The 16,745-nt window shown below is 43.2% G+C and overlaps 2 protein-coding genes across 3 annotated transcripts in view; both read left to right on the top strand.

Moving 5' to 3' along the window:
• The first annotated feature begins 3,420 nt into the window (after positions 1–3,420).
• Positions 3,421–7,097, top strand: il12ba (interleukin 12Ba). Its single transcript, XM_081698638.1, is given in 8 exon segments — positions 3,421–3,432; positions 3,660–3,756; positions 4,104–4,373; positions 4,489–4,639; positions 5,077–5,255; positions 5,524–5,687; positions 5,857–5,966; positions 6,108–7,097. Coding segments are annotated over 7 exon segments (1,032 nt in total). The 5' UTR covers positions 3,421–3,432; the 3' UTR covers positions 6,169–7,097.
• A 2,155-nt stretch (positions 7,098–9,252) lies between these two features.
• The window catches only part of rnf145a (ring finger protein 145a), a 16,209-nt gene continuing 8,716 nt past the window's right edge, over positions 9,253–16,745 (top strand). The window contains exons 1-4 of one of the 2 annotated variants that reach the window (XM_027022566.3): positions 9,253–9,581; positions 10,678–10,920; positions 14,871–14,979; positions 16,706–16,745. The exon at positions 16,706–16,745 is cut by the window's right edge and continues 52 nt beyond it. In XM_027022566.3, coding sequence (XP_026878367.2) covers positions 10,737–10,920; positions 14,871–14,979; positions 16,706–16,745 — 333 coding nt within the window. In that variant the 5' untranslated portion in view covers positions 9,253–9,581; positions 10,678–10,736. The other variant, XM_081699179.1, reaches the window with a different exon arrangement.

Raw genomic sequence — 16,745 nt, 5'->3', positions numbered from 1 at the left:
TTTTTTTTTTGCCTTAATGTGACTCAAATAATCATTTTCCCTGGCTGTGTGGACTCACAAATCCCTTCTTTTCGAATCAGATTGAAGTCACTTTCATGTGGTCCTATATCGGATTCGGCCTGTGTCCGATTTGCGGCCATGTGACTTGAATGAGATTGATCAGAATTAGTGTTTATAGTCAAAAACAGTCATCAGCAAAAAGTACAACAGAGTGAAACAGCAGTTGCAACAGTATCTGTGAAAGCAGCAAAAGATAGCTGATTGATTTTGTTTTCTCCTTCGCGACCTGAACATGTATTTCCGGGACAAAATGCGATGCGTCCATGAGATACTAGCATGCCCATTTTTGATTTTAATACCATGAGTTATCTGACAAATATAACAAGTAACCTAAACAATGTCTTTTCCTGCCACATACGTGCATATCAGTGCTAACCACAACCAAATATGACTACAATTTAAAGTAGATTGAAGCAATATAAAAGAAAATATAATATATATGAATAAATGTGTACACAAAAAAAAAACACTCTTCTTATGGTGTGGCCATGTCTATAGGTCACAACAGCTCTACTCCCACATGCCCACACAAACCGAAGCTCAGCACGTCACCTCTTCAAGGATGGAGGTTCTCTGTGTGCAGGAGAGGACGTGGGGTGCTCATTGTTTTTTATTCACTTGCACTTGCATCACATTTGCTGTCAGACGAACATGACTCTTGGACTGTCACTAGCCTCCACTGCAATAGATAGAGGCTCCTATTTATTCATTTCCAATGACTTGTACTATTTGAGGAGGTCCTTGGATCTCAAGTGTAGGTAAAGTGCCCTCTGCTTCTTCCTGTGAAACATCACTTTTCAATGAAATGTCTGTGTGCCTGCCATACCTGTCTTTTTTCTTCTTAATATTCTTCTCACTGTGCACTTTCTCCTGGATTTCTTAGTCTCCTTTTTGACTGGCACGCCAACAGCTTTCAGTCTTTCTTTTTATTATACTTGCTTTTGTCTAAATTTGTTGAAACATTTTGCAGAGGAAGCCTGTGGATAAGAGCTCAGATTGGCCAAGGGTTCTTCAGCTGCTCCAGCATGCTGAAGTTAAAGGAAAATCTTTTCACATGATACTGTGTTGCAAACAAAAAGCCCACCAAAACCCACCACCTCAATTTTATGTTACCAGCATATTATATTATATTATATTATTAGTATAGAAGGGAAAATGATTTATATTTCACATCTTTATTCTTGTGTCTCCATTCTTAATAACCAGTAGCCCATGGGAAGTGGCTTTATATTGAAACAGTTGCTGTGGTGTTTGTGGAGTGTTAGAGTGGTGAGTTTCTCCCATATGTCACTTGAGATCTTGTAGTTATCTGATCTTGTAGTGTAATCACAAAACTATTATTGCTCCCAGTCTGCCCTTTCTGTCCTTCTTCTCCATCCGATGCTAAGTCCGCTAGCGACGAGGTGAGCGTCGTCCCAGTCTCTGCATTGCTGTCTATGTTATTGTCTGGAGTTACACACAAGGGCCACTCTCTTTCACTCTCTATGTCCCAAGTGGACTCTGGGGCAGCAGGGAACCTCACCGATGGCCAGCTAGCCAAGGAGCTAGGCATGGAGGTACTGCCGTTGCCATCCACACTGGTTTTGAGAGCACTGGGGTTTCATTATGTACCAACCCCCCCCCCCCCCCTTATTCTGTTGCAGAATAGTGCACTCCACACAGAGAATTTCCTTTTAGCTATTGATTCTTTATCAAACTCTATCACTCTAGGGCTGCGCTGGCTAGGTACCCATGACCCTCACATTTCCTGGATATACCACAACATCATCAAGTGGTCACCCTCACTGCCATATACACTGCCTCAGTCCTGGGGTCCTTCCTCTCTGCTCCACCAGTCTCCCCATCCCAGCTCTGTGCCAGGATCTCACGGAGATCTTCAGTCCGGCCAAAGACGCGCAGCTGCCCCCTCATAGAAGTGGCCTTCAAGAAGAAAGTGTATCTGCGATGGGGAGAGACCACTGCTGGGAGATTGTGTGTGTGTGGCCCCAGAGATAAACCCGAAACCAGGTATGTTGGCCCATACACCATCAGAGAGAGGATCAGCGAGGTCACCTATTGGGTGCACCTACCTGTGGGTCTTCAGGTGTCCTTGGCATTTCATGTGTCCTCCCTTAAGCCCTTCAGTGCGGGTTAAGTAGGCAAAGCTGGGTTGCAATCCAGTCCTCCACTTCCACTGGGCATAGAGACGCAGAGCCAGCCTATAGTTGGACGTGCCCTCCTTGACTCCAGGCCACGCCGTGGGAGGATCCTGTATCTAGTGGATTGGGAGGGGCACAGGCCTGAAGAATGAAGCTGGGTGCTGGTCAGCTAGGATCTGGAACCTGACCTTGTCAGCGTTTCCATCGTGCCCATCCAGCCAGGCCTGCTCCTTGTTACCAGTGTTGCCCCGGCACCCAGCTCCAGTCGGGGGGCTTGCTGCGGTGTAGTCATGCTCTTGCCAGTAGCCAGCCAACGCTCTCAGTCCACACACAACTTTCACGACACACACAACCACTTTCCTGGAACCAAACATCAGTATATTAGTTACTCACACAGGTGTCCAAGTCTAGTGCATTGCATTGATGGGCCCTAATCTGCTACTTCCCAGCATGTTAGTCGTGTTTCTGCTTACTGAATCCGCATCTTTTTGTTTACTATCTTTTTGCTTTTGCTCCAATCTGTTTTGTTTTCTTTGTGTGTTTTGTTAATAAACACCATAAGTACTGTCACTCATGCCTAGCTCCAGATTAAGATGTCACATAAAGCCCCTTAAAACAATAAGCACATAATTGATTTATTAATTGTATTATTAGTAGAGAGTACACTGTATAAAATTCTGAAATATATAAACTAAGCACAAAAAGGGGAAGTTCCCTTAATATGCTATGGTGTAACTGAAATGGAAAAACCTGAAAATATGGGATAAACAGGTGTGAATGGATCATGGAAGCAATACCGCTAGCTGAAACAGCACCCAACTGTTCATAACAATGGCATTGTGTCCAGATATCCATGATACTTCAGAATAAACAGCAGGAGTACATGATCAGATTCCTTTCTCCTATTTTCTTTATTCAGAATGCTTTGGGGCACCCAACAAAACCACCTAATGGAAATCAAAATGCTTTGTCTTCATATTATTCTATCATGAATAGTCATCTATGTACTTAGTAGTGCGCGAGAGCAGGGACTGTCCCAAAGGCCATTTGGAAGCTTCTGATGGGTCCCTAAAGGTGGAACTGAGACGCATGATCATGGTGGACAGAGTGGTTCAGTTCCAGTGGCCCTGGAGTCGGCCCAGTTCCTCTAACCTGCTTGGCCTGTACTTTTCCTGGGTGGGGAAATTTGGGCTCCCTGACATCTTAAAAGGTCTGTGCATAATACAGTGTGAAGGTTAGTTTGACTGCATTCTTTAATATTTTGGTGCATTTAAGAGAGGTAAGTCTAATCATATATTTAATCAAAAGGGCAGGGTATTCCTGTTATGTGATTAGCATCCATTTTTAAATTTGGCTAAAAGCAGATCAGTCTTGTTCAGCAAAAAAAACTGACCTGCAAAATGAATTGGTCTTAAAGCTAAGAAATATTCAATTTATCTTGATCATATTTTCTTCCAACAGATGGTTTTTCTTTTGTTTGGAGTCCTATTTGCTTTTCCATACGCCACCATGGAATCTATCAAAGTGGCTGAAAGTTATTGGACTCTTAAAACAAATGGTTTGTCTGGATTGCTCTAGATTTGAATGAATGAAATTTGGTCATGCAAACTTGAAATACTTGTTTAGCTGTTAATTAACTGATCTAAATGTTATTTTTTTAACACTGAAAGGAACAATAAAATAATAAAATACTGCTGAGTAAATTCTAACACATTGCTGCACAATTTCATCTTAAAGTTGAAAGAAATTGCACATTGCAAGAAATAATTTTAGTAATCTTACATCTTTTTGTCTTTGTGGAAAACCAAAAAATCATGTGGCCTCATCGGACGTAGTCTGGCTGCTCTGGTTTCTCAGCTTGTCTCCCTCATTAACACTTTCCTTTCCCTGCTCCCTCATTGCCAGAGCTGGTGGTGGATGAAGACATGGCCAATTACGGCAGCCAGCTACTGGTTCCACTGCTGTGCGGGGAGGCTTTTGAGGGGCAGGACATCATGTGGAGGAGAAACAGTGGAGAAGAGCTCCAGGAGAGGGGGAACAGAATACTAGTTATGGTGGAAGAGAGGCAGGGAGGCACTTACAACTGCTACAGCAGGGAAGGCTCCTACCTGAACCACACTCTGGTACTGGTGCACTGGCCCTACAGGAAGATTATTAAAGGGACACCTGAGAAAGGTGTAATGCACACACCATGCTTTTGGACAAGGGTTTAAAACACTGCTGAAAATCGAACCATGTATGAACTCTGGGATTTCTCAAAAGATCATCATAACAATTAAATTCAAATGAGATGAGATTTCAACATAGTTTTTGAAATATATTTGTTGACAAGGTTACATCTACTGCTCAGCAAACAACTACAATGGCTCCTTTCAGTGTTCCTGGACCTGGGATGAAAAAAGGGCAGATGCAGGAAAAGTTGTACTTATTAAAGTAACACGGTAAGCTCCTCCAGGCCTTCTCTCTCTTCCTGGATCAGAAGCTGCATGCACACATTGAAATTTTCCTACTTGTGCTCTAACAACAGCATACTTAACGGTAGCCATGCCTAACACGATTCCAAATCTTAAGTATTGTACACTTAATGCTATCTTCTGCTGGGAATCCTTGACTCTGTGCAACTGTGCGTTCCTTTTAGTATGTAAGTGCATAAAATTGATGTATGCATTTAGAAAGGCATTTTGCTCTAAGGCTTTCCCTAATCCAACACACCTGACAATTCTCCCACAGTCCTCGGTTAATTAAGTCTACGCCGCTGTCTCACGTGTGTTAAGGTCCAAAACATGCAGAGTGTGGAATCCTCATGACTGGCATGGGGAATCATTGACCAAAGGAAAAGTTAGAGATAGGAGGAGTGTGTGTGTTTCCCTGGTTACAGCTCTCACCAAGTAGGGAACATCACCTGCGACCTGACCTCCAGTGGCCATGGGGTCATGTGCCAGGACCACGCCTACTGTCCCTATGCTGAAGAGAGGGACCAAGTCAACTTAACCATTTATTTCCGGAGTGACTATGTCATTGAGACCTATCGTCTGCAGTTTCAGATTTCAGGCATAGGTAATGATTCACAATGTACACCGAAGCTAAGTATTCGTACTGGTTACATACACACATGAAGAAGGTACAGTGCTCCAGGCTTGACTTTACCTCATTTGCTGCAGTGTCTAGTATTAAGTATTAATTTGGGTTTTCTTTAAGCAAACACAGCTGTGGATTTCTTTAAATGGGTGCAAAAATAGCCTGGCAGCCAGAACAGTAAAACCTGGGCAGAATATTGATTTGTATGATAGAGCATTCTGTTCATAGTGCGTCTCTTTGACCATAGTGAGGCCGGACATGGTGCGCATCAGCAAAAACACCACCACCCTAGAGCTGCAGTACCCAGAGACATGGAGCACCCCCTCTTCCTTTTTTCCCCTCACCTTCCAAGTGAAAGAGATTCACTGTTGCAAGAAAAAATGTGACTGTTCAAACAGCATTCCGCGGAAGGTATGCCCACCTGGTCCTGCAGACCTGCCACACAAACCACGCATCGATGCAGCACTTGTGAGGCGTCGCCAACTCGTACATGGGTCACCAAATGAACATGCAGTCGGGTGCCTGAAGGGGCAGGGCTTCCTGTTACGTAATGTGTTCCTAATTGGTCTATTGTGCCCAGGTGAAACTGACTCAGGGGCAGATGTGGCCAATAAAACAGGGCGTGACTGTGTGCGTGAGAGCGCAGGACGATCTGTGCAACTCCTCTTGGAGTGAGTGGAGCCGGTTCAAGTGAGTTCGCTTGCCATGGGTAGTTTGAGAAATTTCATTTTCACGAGTCTTTATTGGTCTTCTTACTGTATTAGATACACACATCAGTATGGGTAAGTCTGTGGGACGTGTAATATGACTCATATCCTTTTTGTTATTTAGATGTCCTAAAATGAAAAGCAAGAGAACGAACAAGAAATGGAGACTTCAAAAACAAGAGTGACATCACCATTTTCCAAATGAGTGTTGTGTGTGTTATTTATGTTAATTATGTGTGTTAATTATGTGTACTCTTTATTTTTTTATTGTTAATCGTTAGTTTATGATTAAGGTCATTCATGATTTGTTTTACACAGATCAGGGCATAGCATGGTGAAATGCTATTCCTCCGGCCACAGATGGTGTCATGCTACTGAACTTTGCTTTAATGTTCTTGGTAAACAGAAGCCAGCAACAACTGTTGACTAGAGAACTCCAAAATGTAGTTTTCCAGGAATTCTGTAGTCTATGGTGTTGCTGGTTTTACAATGCATTTAATGCTGATCTTTGACATTAGAAGCTCTAAAGATTAGTACTCCAATATTGTCACAGACCAGCTAATTGATATACATAATAATAAAAATCGTAATTCTAAATACACCACAAGTCAGAAAAATCAGAATAATGTCCAATTCAGTAACTGCTTCTGGTCACCAAACTGTCTGAAAAAATATTGGCAGAAGTATGGTGCAGATAGCTTCAGGATGATGCTACACATATTTAAAGATAAAGACCTTTTTGCCAATGAAAAAAAAGATATAACAGTTTGTTTAACCTAGTTTGTTTTTAATGTGTGTGATCTCCTTCCCACCCTACCTGTAAAGGACACGGATATGCTCAATACAGGCCTGTTGGAATCACTGACTTCATTTGATCATTGAGTTCATTGACCCATCAGATTTGGTCTTGGTGCTCATACTGATGATCTGGCATAAGTTCGAATAAAATGAAATGTCCAACTTTTTTCCTACCTAAGATAATATTGTGAACTGAAGATTACCTTTTGCTGTCTTTTGTGAATTATTTTAAAGATTTCAATGAAATGTAATATTGTTCTCAAAGAGAAGTATCAGTGTTTCTTAAAGATATATATCAGTTGTTCTCAAAGAGGCTTATCTTAATGCCCACTGCATATGCCTAAATTACAGATCTGGAGATGATACTGAGCATGTACAGGGTTTTAAATTATGTATTGTGTGCTGTTGTACTCCAGGGTGGCAGATTTGTTGCACACTTTGTTCTCTAGGGGTTGGTTACATATTTATTACTTCACACTCAAATTAATGCAAAGAAAGTATAAATATTGCTGAAATCTGGAAGGTGTGTCTTGTTTAAATATGCAATTTCTTTTTTTGCTTTTTGTCCTAAAGCCACATTCAAAGACCAAGTTTTAAATCTTTACAGTTCTTTTCCTTTTATATCTTATCAAATCTGACAGGATGGGTGAAAGCACTGATAACCTGGAATAGTTTTTTGTTGGTTAAGTCACACCCACAGTAATTGCTGTGGTATCAGTGTCCTTTTAAAAATGCAGCACTAGCTTGATAATTGATTAGATGAATTTATATATATTTTTAGCTTAACGTATGTGCAGTACTGGCTCAAAGTAATTAGTTAAAGGGTTATGGACTATTGTTTACAATTCCTCTGTGCAATGCTGAATGAGGAAAGCCACAACTGGAAAACCTCGATAGGAACAAACCACTGCTTTAAAACGCCACAGAATCGTCTGCTAATAAAACCAATAGACTTACACAATCACATAAAAATTATGTTGCTTATAATGTTTCAGGATAATAATGTTAAGGGGCCCAACAGTGGCAACTTGGCAGTGGTGGGGCTTGAACTGGCAACATATATATATATATATATATATATATATATATATATATATATATATATATATATATATATAACTTTACATCCTCTTTACAAACTCAATAGATTTTGTAGCAGTCTATGATTGTCAGTTGTCAATAAGTCATCACAAATATTCATATAGTTTATTATAATTAAAATCTGCCAACCTTCTCCATCCTCAAATGAGACCATCTAGGCCTTGTCCACTGACAGTAATTTGAAGTGAATTACCATAGACATTGCTGACTCATTGCAACACCCTCCTCCAGAGCAGGAAGACACATTACTTTCCTTGAAAGTCCACTATACCGCCTCGTCAGTGTTTTCAGGACTCCAAGATTGACCAGAAAGAGTTAAGAAGGTGGGATCTTTGACAGTTTCCCTAAGGTAATAGTGACTGGCAGGCAGGCGTGTGTGGGCCATGTGTCGACCCATTTTAATTGCAGAGGTGCAGAAAATGAGTTGATTCACTCAGCCCAATCACTAGGAGGTTCATTCTCATCATGAGATACAAATTTGAGATAATAATAATTATGAGATAAAATAGTCCATGTTTAGCACTGGCGTATAAGTTGACAGTTATTACTGGAAAATCTTTACATTGGATAATCTTTATACACCTTGTGATGGTAATGCATATGAAAATGGATTCAGGCAGCTCTTAACATCAGCTCTGCCTGTTGCAAGGTGATGTCAGGCTCCAGTTTTCGGTCTTCTAAGTGAATGAATGAAGCTCTAGGTATCTACATATCACAGGGTCTAACATACGGAAATTCACTCATTTATTTTTGTGGGCCCATGAAATAAAAGCATACACGCTCTGGTTAAACCGCTGTAGAGTTTTTAAAAGGACCCCAGAGAAAGGACTTTGGGTTTGCAACTTAACCAAAGGACAACAAAATATTGTCCAATTGTCCATCCTATATACATAGACAGCCCTTGGATGTTTTGACTTTGAGTATTTCACAAACCAGGTCAGATATTGGTGAATTCTGAGATGTAGAAACTCTCATTTCCCCACAGCTCTGGTATTGTGAGGGAAGCCACGTGACATGGTAAAGTCCTCTTACTTCCTGCGGTTACTTAATGTCTTTTGAGCTGCTTGATTTATGTGTTCATGGTATTACTTAGTGAAAAATATTCTCTTATGAAAACTTTGAGCCCTCCAAGTCCATTGATGCTAACCAACATTTGCTCACAATAATCGACTTTTCAAATAACTTGATATAAGAGGCGCATGTGATGTCAACATATGTAAACCGATTTGATGTGGACGTTTCAACATATTGTGTAAGGTGTTATATGCACTGAGGTGGGAGGGAAAGAACGAAAGAACGAAAGATGTCCCCTGTCCATCGTTTAGTACTATTCCCCCACCGAGCGATCACAGAAGCACACATCCTCAACGCTAACAAAGTGTCGGTCGTATCCTCATCCAGAGGTTCGACATCCTCCCCGGTCCCACCGACGCGCCTCTTTGGGTGTGTGTGGCTCGGAGCGCGTCCCCACGGTGCTGCTGCAAGCCCCTTTCAGCTGCGCACATGCTCAGTGCAGATCGCTCTCTATCTGTAATGGCTGCGGGATGAAGTGATATGAGTCCAGGTGCCGTGTCTTCTCGGTAGGGATGCTCTTTTCCTGAGTCCGACACACGCTACATTCCTCCGCCACCATGGCTGACATTGGAACGGAGAGACGTCTTGGATTGCAGTGAAGAGCAGTTCTGATAGTTCGGGTTCTGTAAGTGGACTATTTCTGTTTTGCGAATTGCGGTGGATCCAGCAGGGACTATCAGCGGTCCCGTGTACGGCTTTATTTTCCGACTGGCGAGCCGGTTGGGTTACTATAGTTCAAATGAGCATCTCCGGAGGGGATGTATATTCTGTGTCTGGACGTTGTTCTGCGATTTTGCTTGTGCGTAATATGCGACCTAGAAATATTATAACACATAAATACTCTTATCACAGATTCGCAGATTGTGTCTTCATGTTAGACTCGGGAACTGGATGTCACGACAGCGAGCTAATTGACCTCTCTTTTACCATATATGCATTTGCTTCTTAAATCAGTGGTGTATTTTTTGCTAGTGTAGGCGACGCACACTGCCTGTTTGTTTTAAAATATTGCAACAGGCTTTTTCTTGTTCTGGTGCGCATGTGATTGGACAGTCGCACACAATGAATTTTCAATGAGTTCGGGGTTACTGTAGTTCACGTCTTGCGATGGCTATCGCCCAGGTGCAGTAGACAGCGCTAGATGGCATGATAGTTAACTGTCAGGGGTTTTAGAGATTATGGTTCTCGTAATGGACAGTTCTCGTGTGTGTTAAGGTGGAACCGATTCCCATTTGACGTTATATAACCACTTCCAGTCACCGACTTTCGCAAGTAAAAAGTCCACAAGTATACTCCATCGCCCCTGCTGAGATGCGCCTAAATTCGAAATACTCAAATTGAAATTCTCCTTTTCTTGCGCTTCTGCCTTTCACAAACACAAAGCATAAAGCGTCGCTGGTAATTATATTCCTGTAATGGTTTGTCTATAGTTTCAGCTAGTCTCACTGCCACAGCACGCTCCTTCTGCAGTACGCGTTAGTAGCAAACTTTATCCTTTATCGTCATTCCTCGTAAATTAACCTTACTTTCAGCCAACATTGATAGACGGCATCGCCTGGATATGCAAATGTGATAAAACAAACAAACAAAAATCTGATTGGATTGCATTTAAATGTTCCATATGCGCCATCAACTCTACTTTCTACTGAGTACGGTCTGAGGTGTGGACACTGTGCCTGAACCTTTCTCCATCTTCCGTCTTGGCGCTCTCCATGGGGCAGATCCGTGGTGCTTCCAGCCAGAAGCTGCGTGCTGCCGTGTGCCGAGAGCGAGAGGCGTGATGCCAGTGAAGGAGCGCGTGGAGGCCGTGCTGAACGTGGGCCTGCGTGTGCCCAGCATCATGCTGCTGGAGGTGCTCTACCGCTGGGACGTCGGCTCCTTCTTCCAGAAGATCCAGAGGAGCAGCCGGAGCAACAACCCCCTTTTCCAGTACAAGTACTTGGCCCTCTACCTGCACTATGTGGGTGAGTGTGGCCCCTGGCTCTCGGCAGGGCTGCTTTGTTTTGCCGTGCTCTAAAACGGCAGGCTGAATCCGGTGGGTGATCGGCGATGAGCCGACCTTTCCACCTTTTCGGCTCGAGTGTCTGGGAACGGGGAAGCAGAGCAATGCTGCGACCCTCAGAGTAGTGGTGAACGCCAGTCTGTCCGGAAGAACCTTTTGGTAACGCTGCATGCCTGAGTCATGCTGCCTGTGGGAGCAAAGGTCGTGGGATACAGTACTTTCCGGTTGGAGATTTAGATGAGGTGCGGGACCACTGTTCATACAAGGTTTAAAGATTTAAAAATTAGACAGAGCGGAATGATCAAGGGCATTCGGCCAGTAGTGACTCTATCATGACGTGGACTGAGTCAAAGAGAAATGATTGAGCAGGAAATGAGACATAACTGGGGGGATGCCAGATTTTTAAAAAGGGGAAAAAATGAAAACGTCCTTCAAATCAGGTCAGGGCATCGTTTTTGTACAGATTTTGGTGAGATCGCTCTATCTTTTTCTGTCTCTCTCTCTCTTTCTCTCTCTCTTTGTGACTGTCTCTTTCTGTCCAGGCATTTTAGGGATTTGTTTCTGCTGTTTGTGGCTGACTGTAGGCTAGTGTGTGGTGCCTGGTGAAGGCTGTTGCTCTTCTTGACTCCTGTCCTGAGCTTTAAATGGGTTCATTGGAGCGTAGCTTCCAATGCTATTCAACTGCTGCCCATACACACTACCATGGCTCATGGCTTATTCACAGTGTGTGTGTGTGTGTGTGTGTGTGTGTGCGCATGCACATTTAAGTGTGTTTGCCATTAGAAGGAATGTTTGGGTGAACTGTGTGAATGACTTTATTTTCCTTTGCCTTTCTAAACAGATCCGTGGTATGTTTGTGCGTGTATGCGCGTGTGTGTGTGTTTGCTTTTTGCCTTGACATTCAGACTGTGGGAGAACAGGTTGGAGAGTGCCCTAGTTTCAGGCTTATTCACTCCTCTTCTCCTCTGTTTAATCTGTTTAATCCATGATTAATCTGTGATGTATTTGAAAAGCAAACAAAACACTCTAGAAACCATCGTTTTTATCACAAACCTTTCGGCTGTTGTCAGAAGAGAGAACCAAAATATGTCCCTGATCCTGTTTACACCTCATCATTTCATGCATCCTTTCTTAAGTATCAGGTTTATGTCCACATATGGATTATCAGATCAGAAATACCATTTTACATGTATGCAAGGTGCGCTTAAACTGACTGAATCCAGTCAGCCAGACCACTTTAGAAGGTGGTCTGACATTCGTTGTATACAAATGTAAATATACCCTCTCTGAGCTCAATTTGACAATGTAATACAACCCCTATCCTACCCCCTTCTACATTTAAGAAAATGCAGTGTCAAATTGTGATTTTTCTACTTTTTGTATCTTTGACGTCCACTGCTGTAAAGTTGGAATCAAATTCAGATGCTCACGGATTAAGATTTGTGACATTGGTTTACTAGAAGATGGGTAAGCCGCAAACATTATCAGACAGGTATAAGTCAGATTCCATACAAAGCTATCAAAACAAGACAGGGGCTTCCAAATCAAAGTCAGAGACATGTAGATTATAACCAGGCTGACAAAAAACCAGCAATGTGCTTAAAGAGCAAAACCAAACAAATGTAATCTGAACAACAGTCAAAGTCAAAAATACCAGAAAAACAATCCAGGAAAACTGCTCAGTATGCTTACTAGAGAGAAAGGCGATACTTCACAATGAGGAAAAAGTCACAGCTCTACTTAATTACAATAAGAATAATGCGAGTCAGGTGAGAACAATCAGAACTCTGGAGCTGCAGATCGCTGGTGGTTTCCCAATGCATCATGGGATTTGGCGTTCTGATGGCTTGGGTCATAGGGCAGCATCTCCACTGTCTGAATTTTTGGTTGTGTGTGTGTGTGTGAGTGCATATGTGCGTGCATTTGCACAAATGTTTCTTTAAAGAGCTACAAATTTGGGAGCATGTCTTTGTTCATAAGCACTTTGATAATTAGCCTCCAGTGATCTGTCCACAACACAAAACTGTTTTTACGGTGGGCCAACTATAAATAGCCTTCAACGTTCGTGAAAACAAGTCTCCCGGGAAGAGGAAGACAGTCACAGCTGCTATCCTTGTGACTTTTAACAACCCTCTACTTTAATATCACAGTGGCCTTTCTGCTAATCGTGGGAAAAATCACTTGGCACATTTCCAAGTCCTTCAGCCTATAATAACAATGTAGTAAGAACAGCTCTCTCTACTCTGCTGAGCATGGACCACGGAGCCCAAATGGCGTGCCCGGAGGCCAGCGGGACTAATAGAGAGGGCCATCATGGACACCAGCAAGCACCAGGCCTCACCTTTTGCTTCTAAGGCTGTTAATATCAATGTGCTTTTGGCTGGGACCCCTTTATGTCAACGGATCGGAGGCGATGCTTTAGGGAAGCCGTTACTGCCCATCGCCCTCTACCTAATGATACATTTAGGCCATGAATTGCAATGCTGGAGGAGGAGAGTCACATGGCAACGGGCAGGATGGATCCACAGCCATGAGAACGTCTCTAGTCAGTATATCTGCAGCAGCTCCCTGTTACTGCTGCCTGTGGTTAATGGCAGTGATCTCTAGAGGTTTGTTCCTGGAGTTTGTTTGCATTTCAGGACTCTTGTGTATTTCCGTGATTTTTTTGCTGAGAGCTTTGTTTATTGTTTTTCTTCCAGGTTGTTGTTGTTGTTTTTTTGTAGTAGGATCTGTCCAGCTATGCATGTGTGCTGTAATATCCAGTATTATTCCCTGTCATAGGTTCCCTTTCTTTTCCTATTGTTCTATTTTTGGCAGTGTTATATTGTCATGCTAGCAGGTTTCTCTGCCTTCCAGGATAGACTGTGCTGTTTCCTTCCCTGGTCCGTGTCTAAATATGATCCAGCAATGTCATCATGTTTTTTTCTGCGTCTCCATCCGTTTTCCATTCTTGTGTTGCTTTCTCAGTAATGACCTAACCTTTCCCATTTCTGTGTTGTATTCGGTGTGTGTCTGTGTGTGTGTGTGTGTGTGTAAGAGAGAGTGTGTGCATGTGCGAATGTGTTCTGAGTTTGTGAATGACAGAAGACAGAAGGTTCAGTGGTGCTAAATGGATAAAACGCTTCAGGCTTATATAACACACACACACACACACACACACACACACACACGCAAGCACACACACACTAATACACACTATGCTCAACTCAGCTCTCCACGCAGAGGCAGCAACCTCAGCAGACGGAGACAGAGGGGTCACACACATTCACACGCACGCACAGACACATAGATGCAACAATTATGTACACATTTATACTCATCCAGCCTACCACACAAGGACACACATCATTAGGCATTAGCCTGCATGCACTTTATGCATCCTGAAAAATCCTGTTTTTTCTAGTAATTTATTTCTACTCATCAAAGAAGGATAATGATAAATAGTCTTTGTCGTGTGTGTGTGTGTGTGTGTGTGTGAATTGTAATGAGAATGAGAAACTAATTTAGATATGTGTAACAATACTCTTTGTGCCCTATTCCTCTGAATGAGGTGGTTTCCTGTTCCACTCTTTGGCCTCTGTCTGCTGTGGAGTTCTTTATCTTTTGTCATCTGGATTTTCCTAATGTTTTCCCAGTCTTTTCCCAGTCTTTTCACATCATTATATATGGCCTTGTCTACCTTCCCCCTGTCCTGCTCTTGTTCTCCTGCCGCTTCTCTTATCGGTTTCCCCCGTTTTTCCCTATGCTGAATGTCCCATGATTCCCGTGCGAATATGTTCCCTGTCTCGTCAGATGCACTGGGAGAAAGAGAGGTACCCCGAGAGCTCTCACTCTCTCACTCTTGGCTTCAGGCACCGTTCTCTCCCTCTCTCTCTCTCCCTCTCTCTCTCTCTCTCTCTCTCGCTCTCTTAGGCTACATCCTGAGTCTGGTTCTGCTCACTCTGCCACGCCAGCATCTGGTGCAGCTCTACCTGTATGTCCTCACTGCCCTGCTGCTTTTCGCTGGACACCAGATCTCTAGGTGAGCATCCATACTAAGAGTGCGTCCCAGTGCGGCTTCCAGGAATACTGCATTTGGGATTCACGTTTTGGCTACACATCACGTAAATGAAATGGAATTGACGATGACATTGCCTTGGTTCATGTTACATAATGTTTTACAAGGGCGAGTGCAGTCAAGGGGCCATTATTAAAGAAATCCCCACGGCAGTACAGAATAATTGCCGTGGTTCATAATGCCAGATGAGAATCCCCAATGTGATAGCCATTTTTGTGGTGTCTCTCCTCTAACAAACCTGACTCGAATCATTCCAGGCCTGTTGCTCATAAGCAGGAGTGTTTCTGAGCACACAAGGGCATTAGTGACCACTCTAATAAACTGAGCTACAGAGCGCCGTGATCATTGAAAACTGTCAAAACATTTTATTGACGATGATGAAGTCTGTGTAGCACAGAACATAAATTACAAAATGTATTTAACTATATGAAACTATATATGTATTTAACTATTGTTTTTTTCCATTTTGTCTTTTTGTTACCGGTAATTTGTTCAAAACAAAAAAGCTTGAGGAGTCATAGGGTGGAGAGGTTGGAATTGTCAGAAGCAGATGAAGTAGAGCAGGGGCAAATGAGGTAGAGCAGGGCAGATGGGGTAGAACAGGGCAGATGGGGTGACAAATGAGGTCACGGGTTCGCCAACAACGTGTGGTATGCATTTAATGCATTTAAGGACATAGCAGAACAGAATAGCATTCCTCCATGGTCTCGGTGTAGTACACCAAACAAGACAAGGGCTGTGAGACTCATGCAAGTAAACAAAGCCATGCACAGAGCAAGTATTATACACTACACTACATATGATTAGGCAAGACAGTGCACCACAGTATGAAGTTTACTATATAACAAATCATAGAACAGTTTGAGATAATTCGGATTCAGCAACAGACTGCACCAATTGCAGATGATTCTGGAAAATGGTAAAAGTAGCAGCATGCTGTATGTGAAAGGTAAACCATCACAGCTAGCAGCATTATGATAAATAGTGTAATAACATGTCGAGTCCTGAGGAGGTTTTAGCCACTGGATGTGAGCGGGAGAGAACGTCTCGGGCTTAATCAGCTACAGAGAGGGGAGTAGCTGTCTGGCACCATTGCGCGTGTGATTAACCAGTGATGTTTCACGGCTGACTGGTAGCTGTTTAGTGTCCAATCAAGGGAGAGCCTTTAGTGCCCATCTCCCTGTAACACGTGAGCGCGTGTGTAGTGAGAGGCAGTAATCGCTCAAGTTAGGATCAGCCAAGTGTGACAAAGTCATTATAGTTGGCTCGAAAACCGACCCCTCTGTCTCTGTCTGCCGAGGTTGCTGCGTTGAGCTTAGTGTGTGTTAGTGTGTGTGTGTGTGTGTGTGTGTGTGTGTGTTTCTGTGTGTGTGTGTGTGTGAGAGTGGGTTTATGAAACTGCCATGAATGAACACAAAAACAGTAATTGGTATAAAGTGCATTACCAATTTTAACTAACGCAGTTTTCCCTTTCAAAGTTTTCAAGCATGAGCTTTGTGCCGGCGCTGTGGCGATAAACTGAAGAGTGCTGAAGTCCAGCTGACGCTTATAGAACAGAAGCCTGCGTTTGCTGCAGAGTGTCTCCCCTCCCCAGCCTGGCCTTGCGGCTTGGCCCCCGGCTCAGCCCCGCAGATTGGCCCCCCAACTTGGCCCCGCGGCTCCGCTAACGCTGCCTGTTTTTCCCTTGCAGGGACTATGTGCGTGGTGAGCTGGAGTCCGGCTACGAGGGC

The sequence above is a fragment of the Electrophorus electricus genome, chromosome 16 (assembly GCF_041902795.1).
Source record: "Electrophorus electricus isolate QZ-2024a chromosome 16, ASM4190279v1, whole genome shotgun sequence".
In the NCBI taxonomy this organism is placed as follows: domain Eukaryota; kingdom Metazoa; phylum Chordata; class Actinopteri; order Gymnotiformes; family Gymnotidae; genus Electrophorus; species Electrophorus electricus.
The sequence above is the reverse complement of the archived record's forward strand: the minus strand, read 5'-3'. Positions and strand labels throughout refer to the sequence as shown.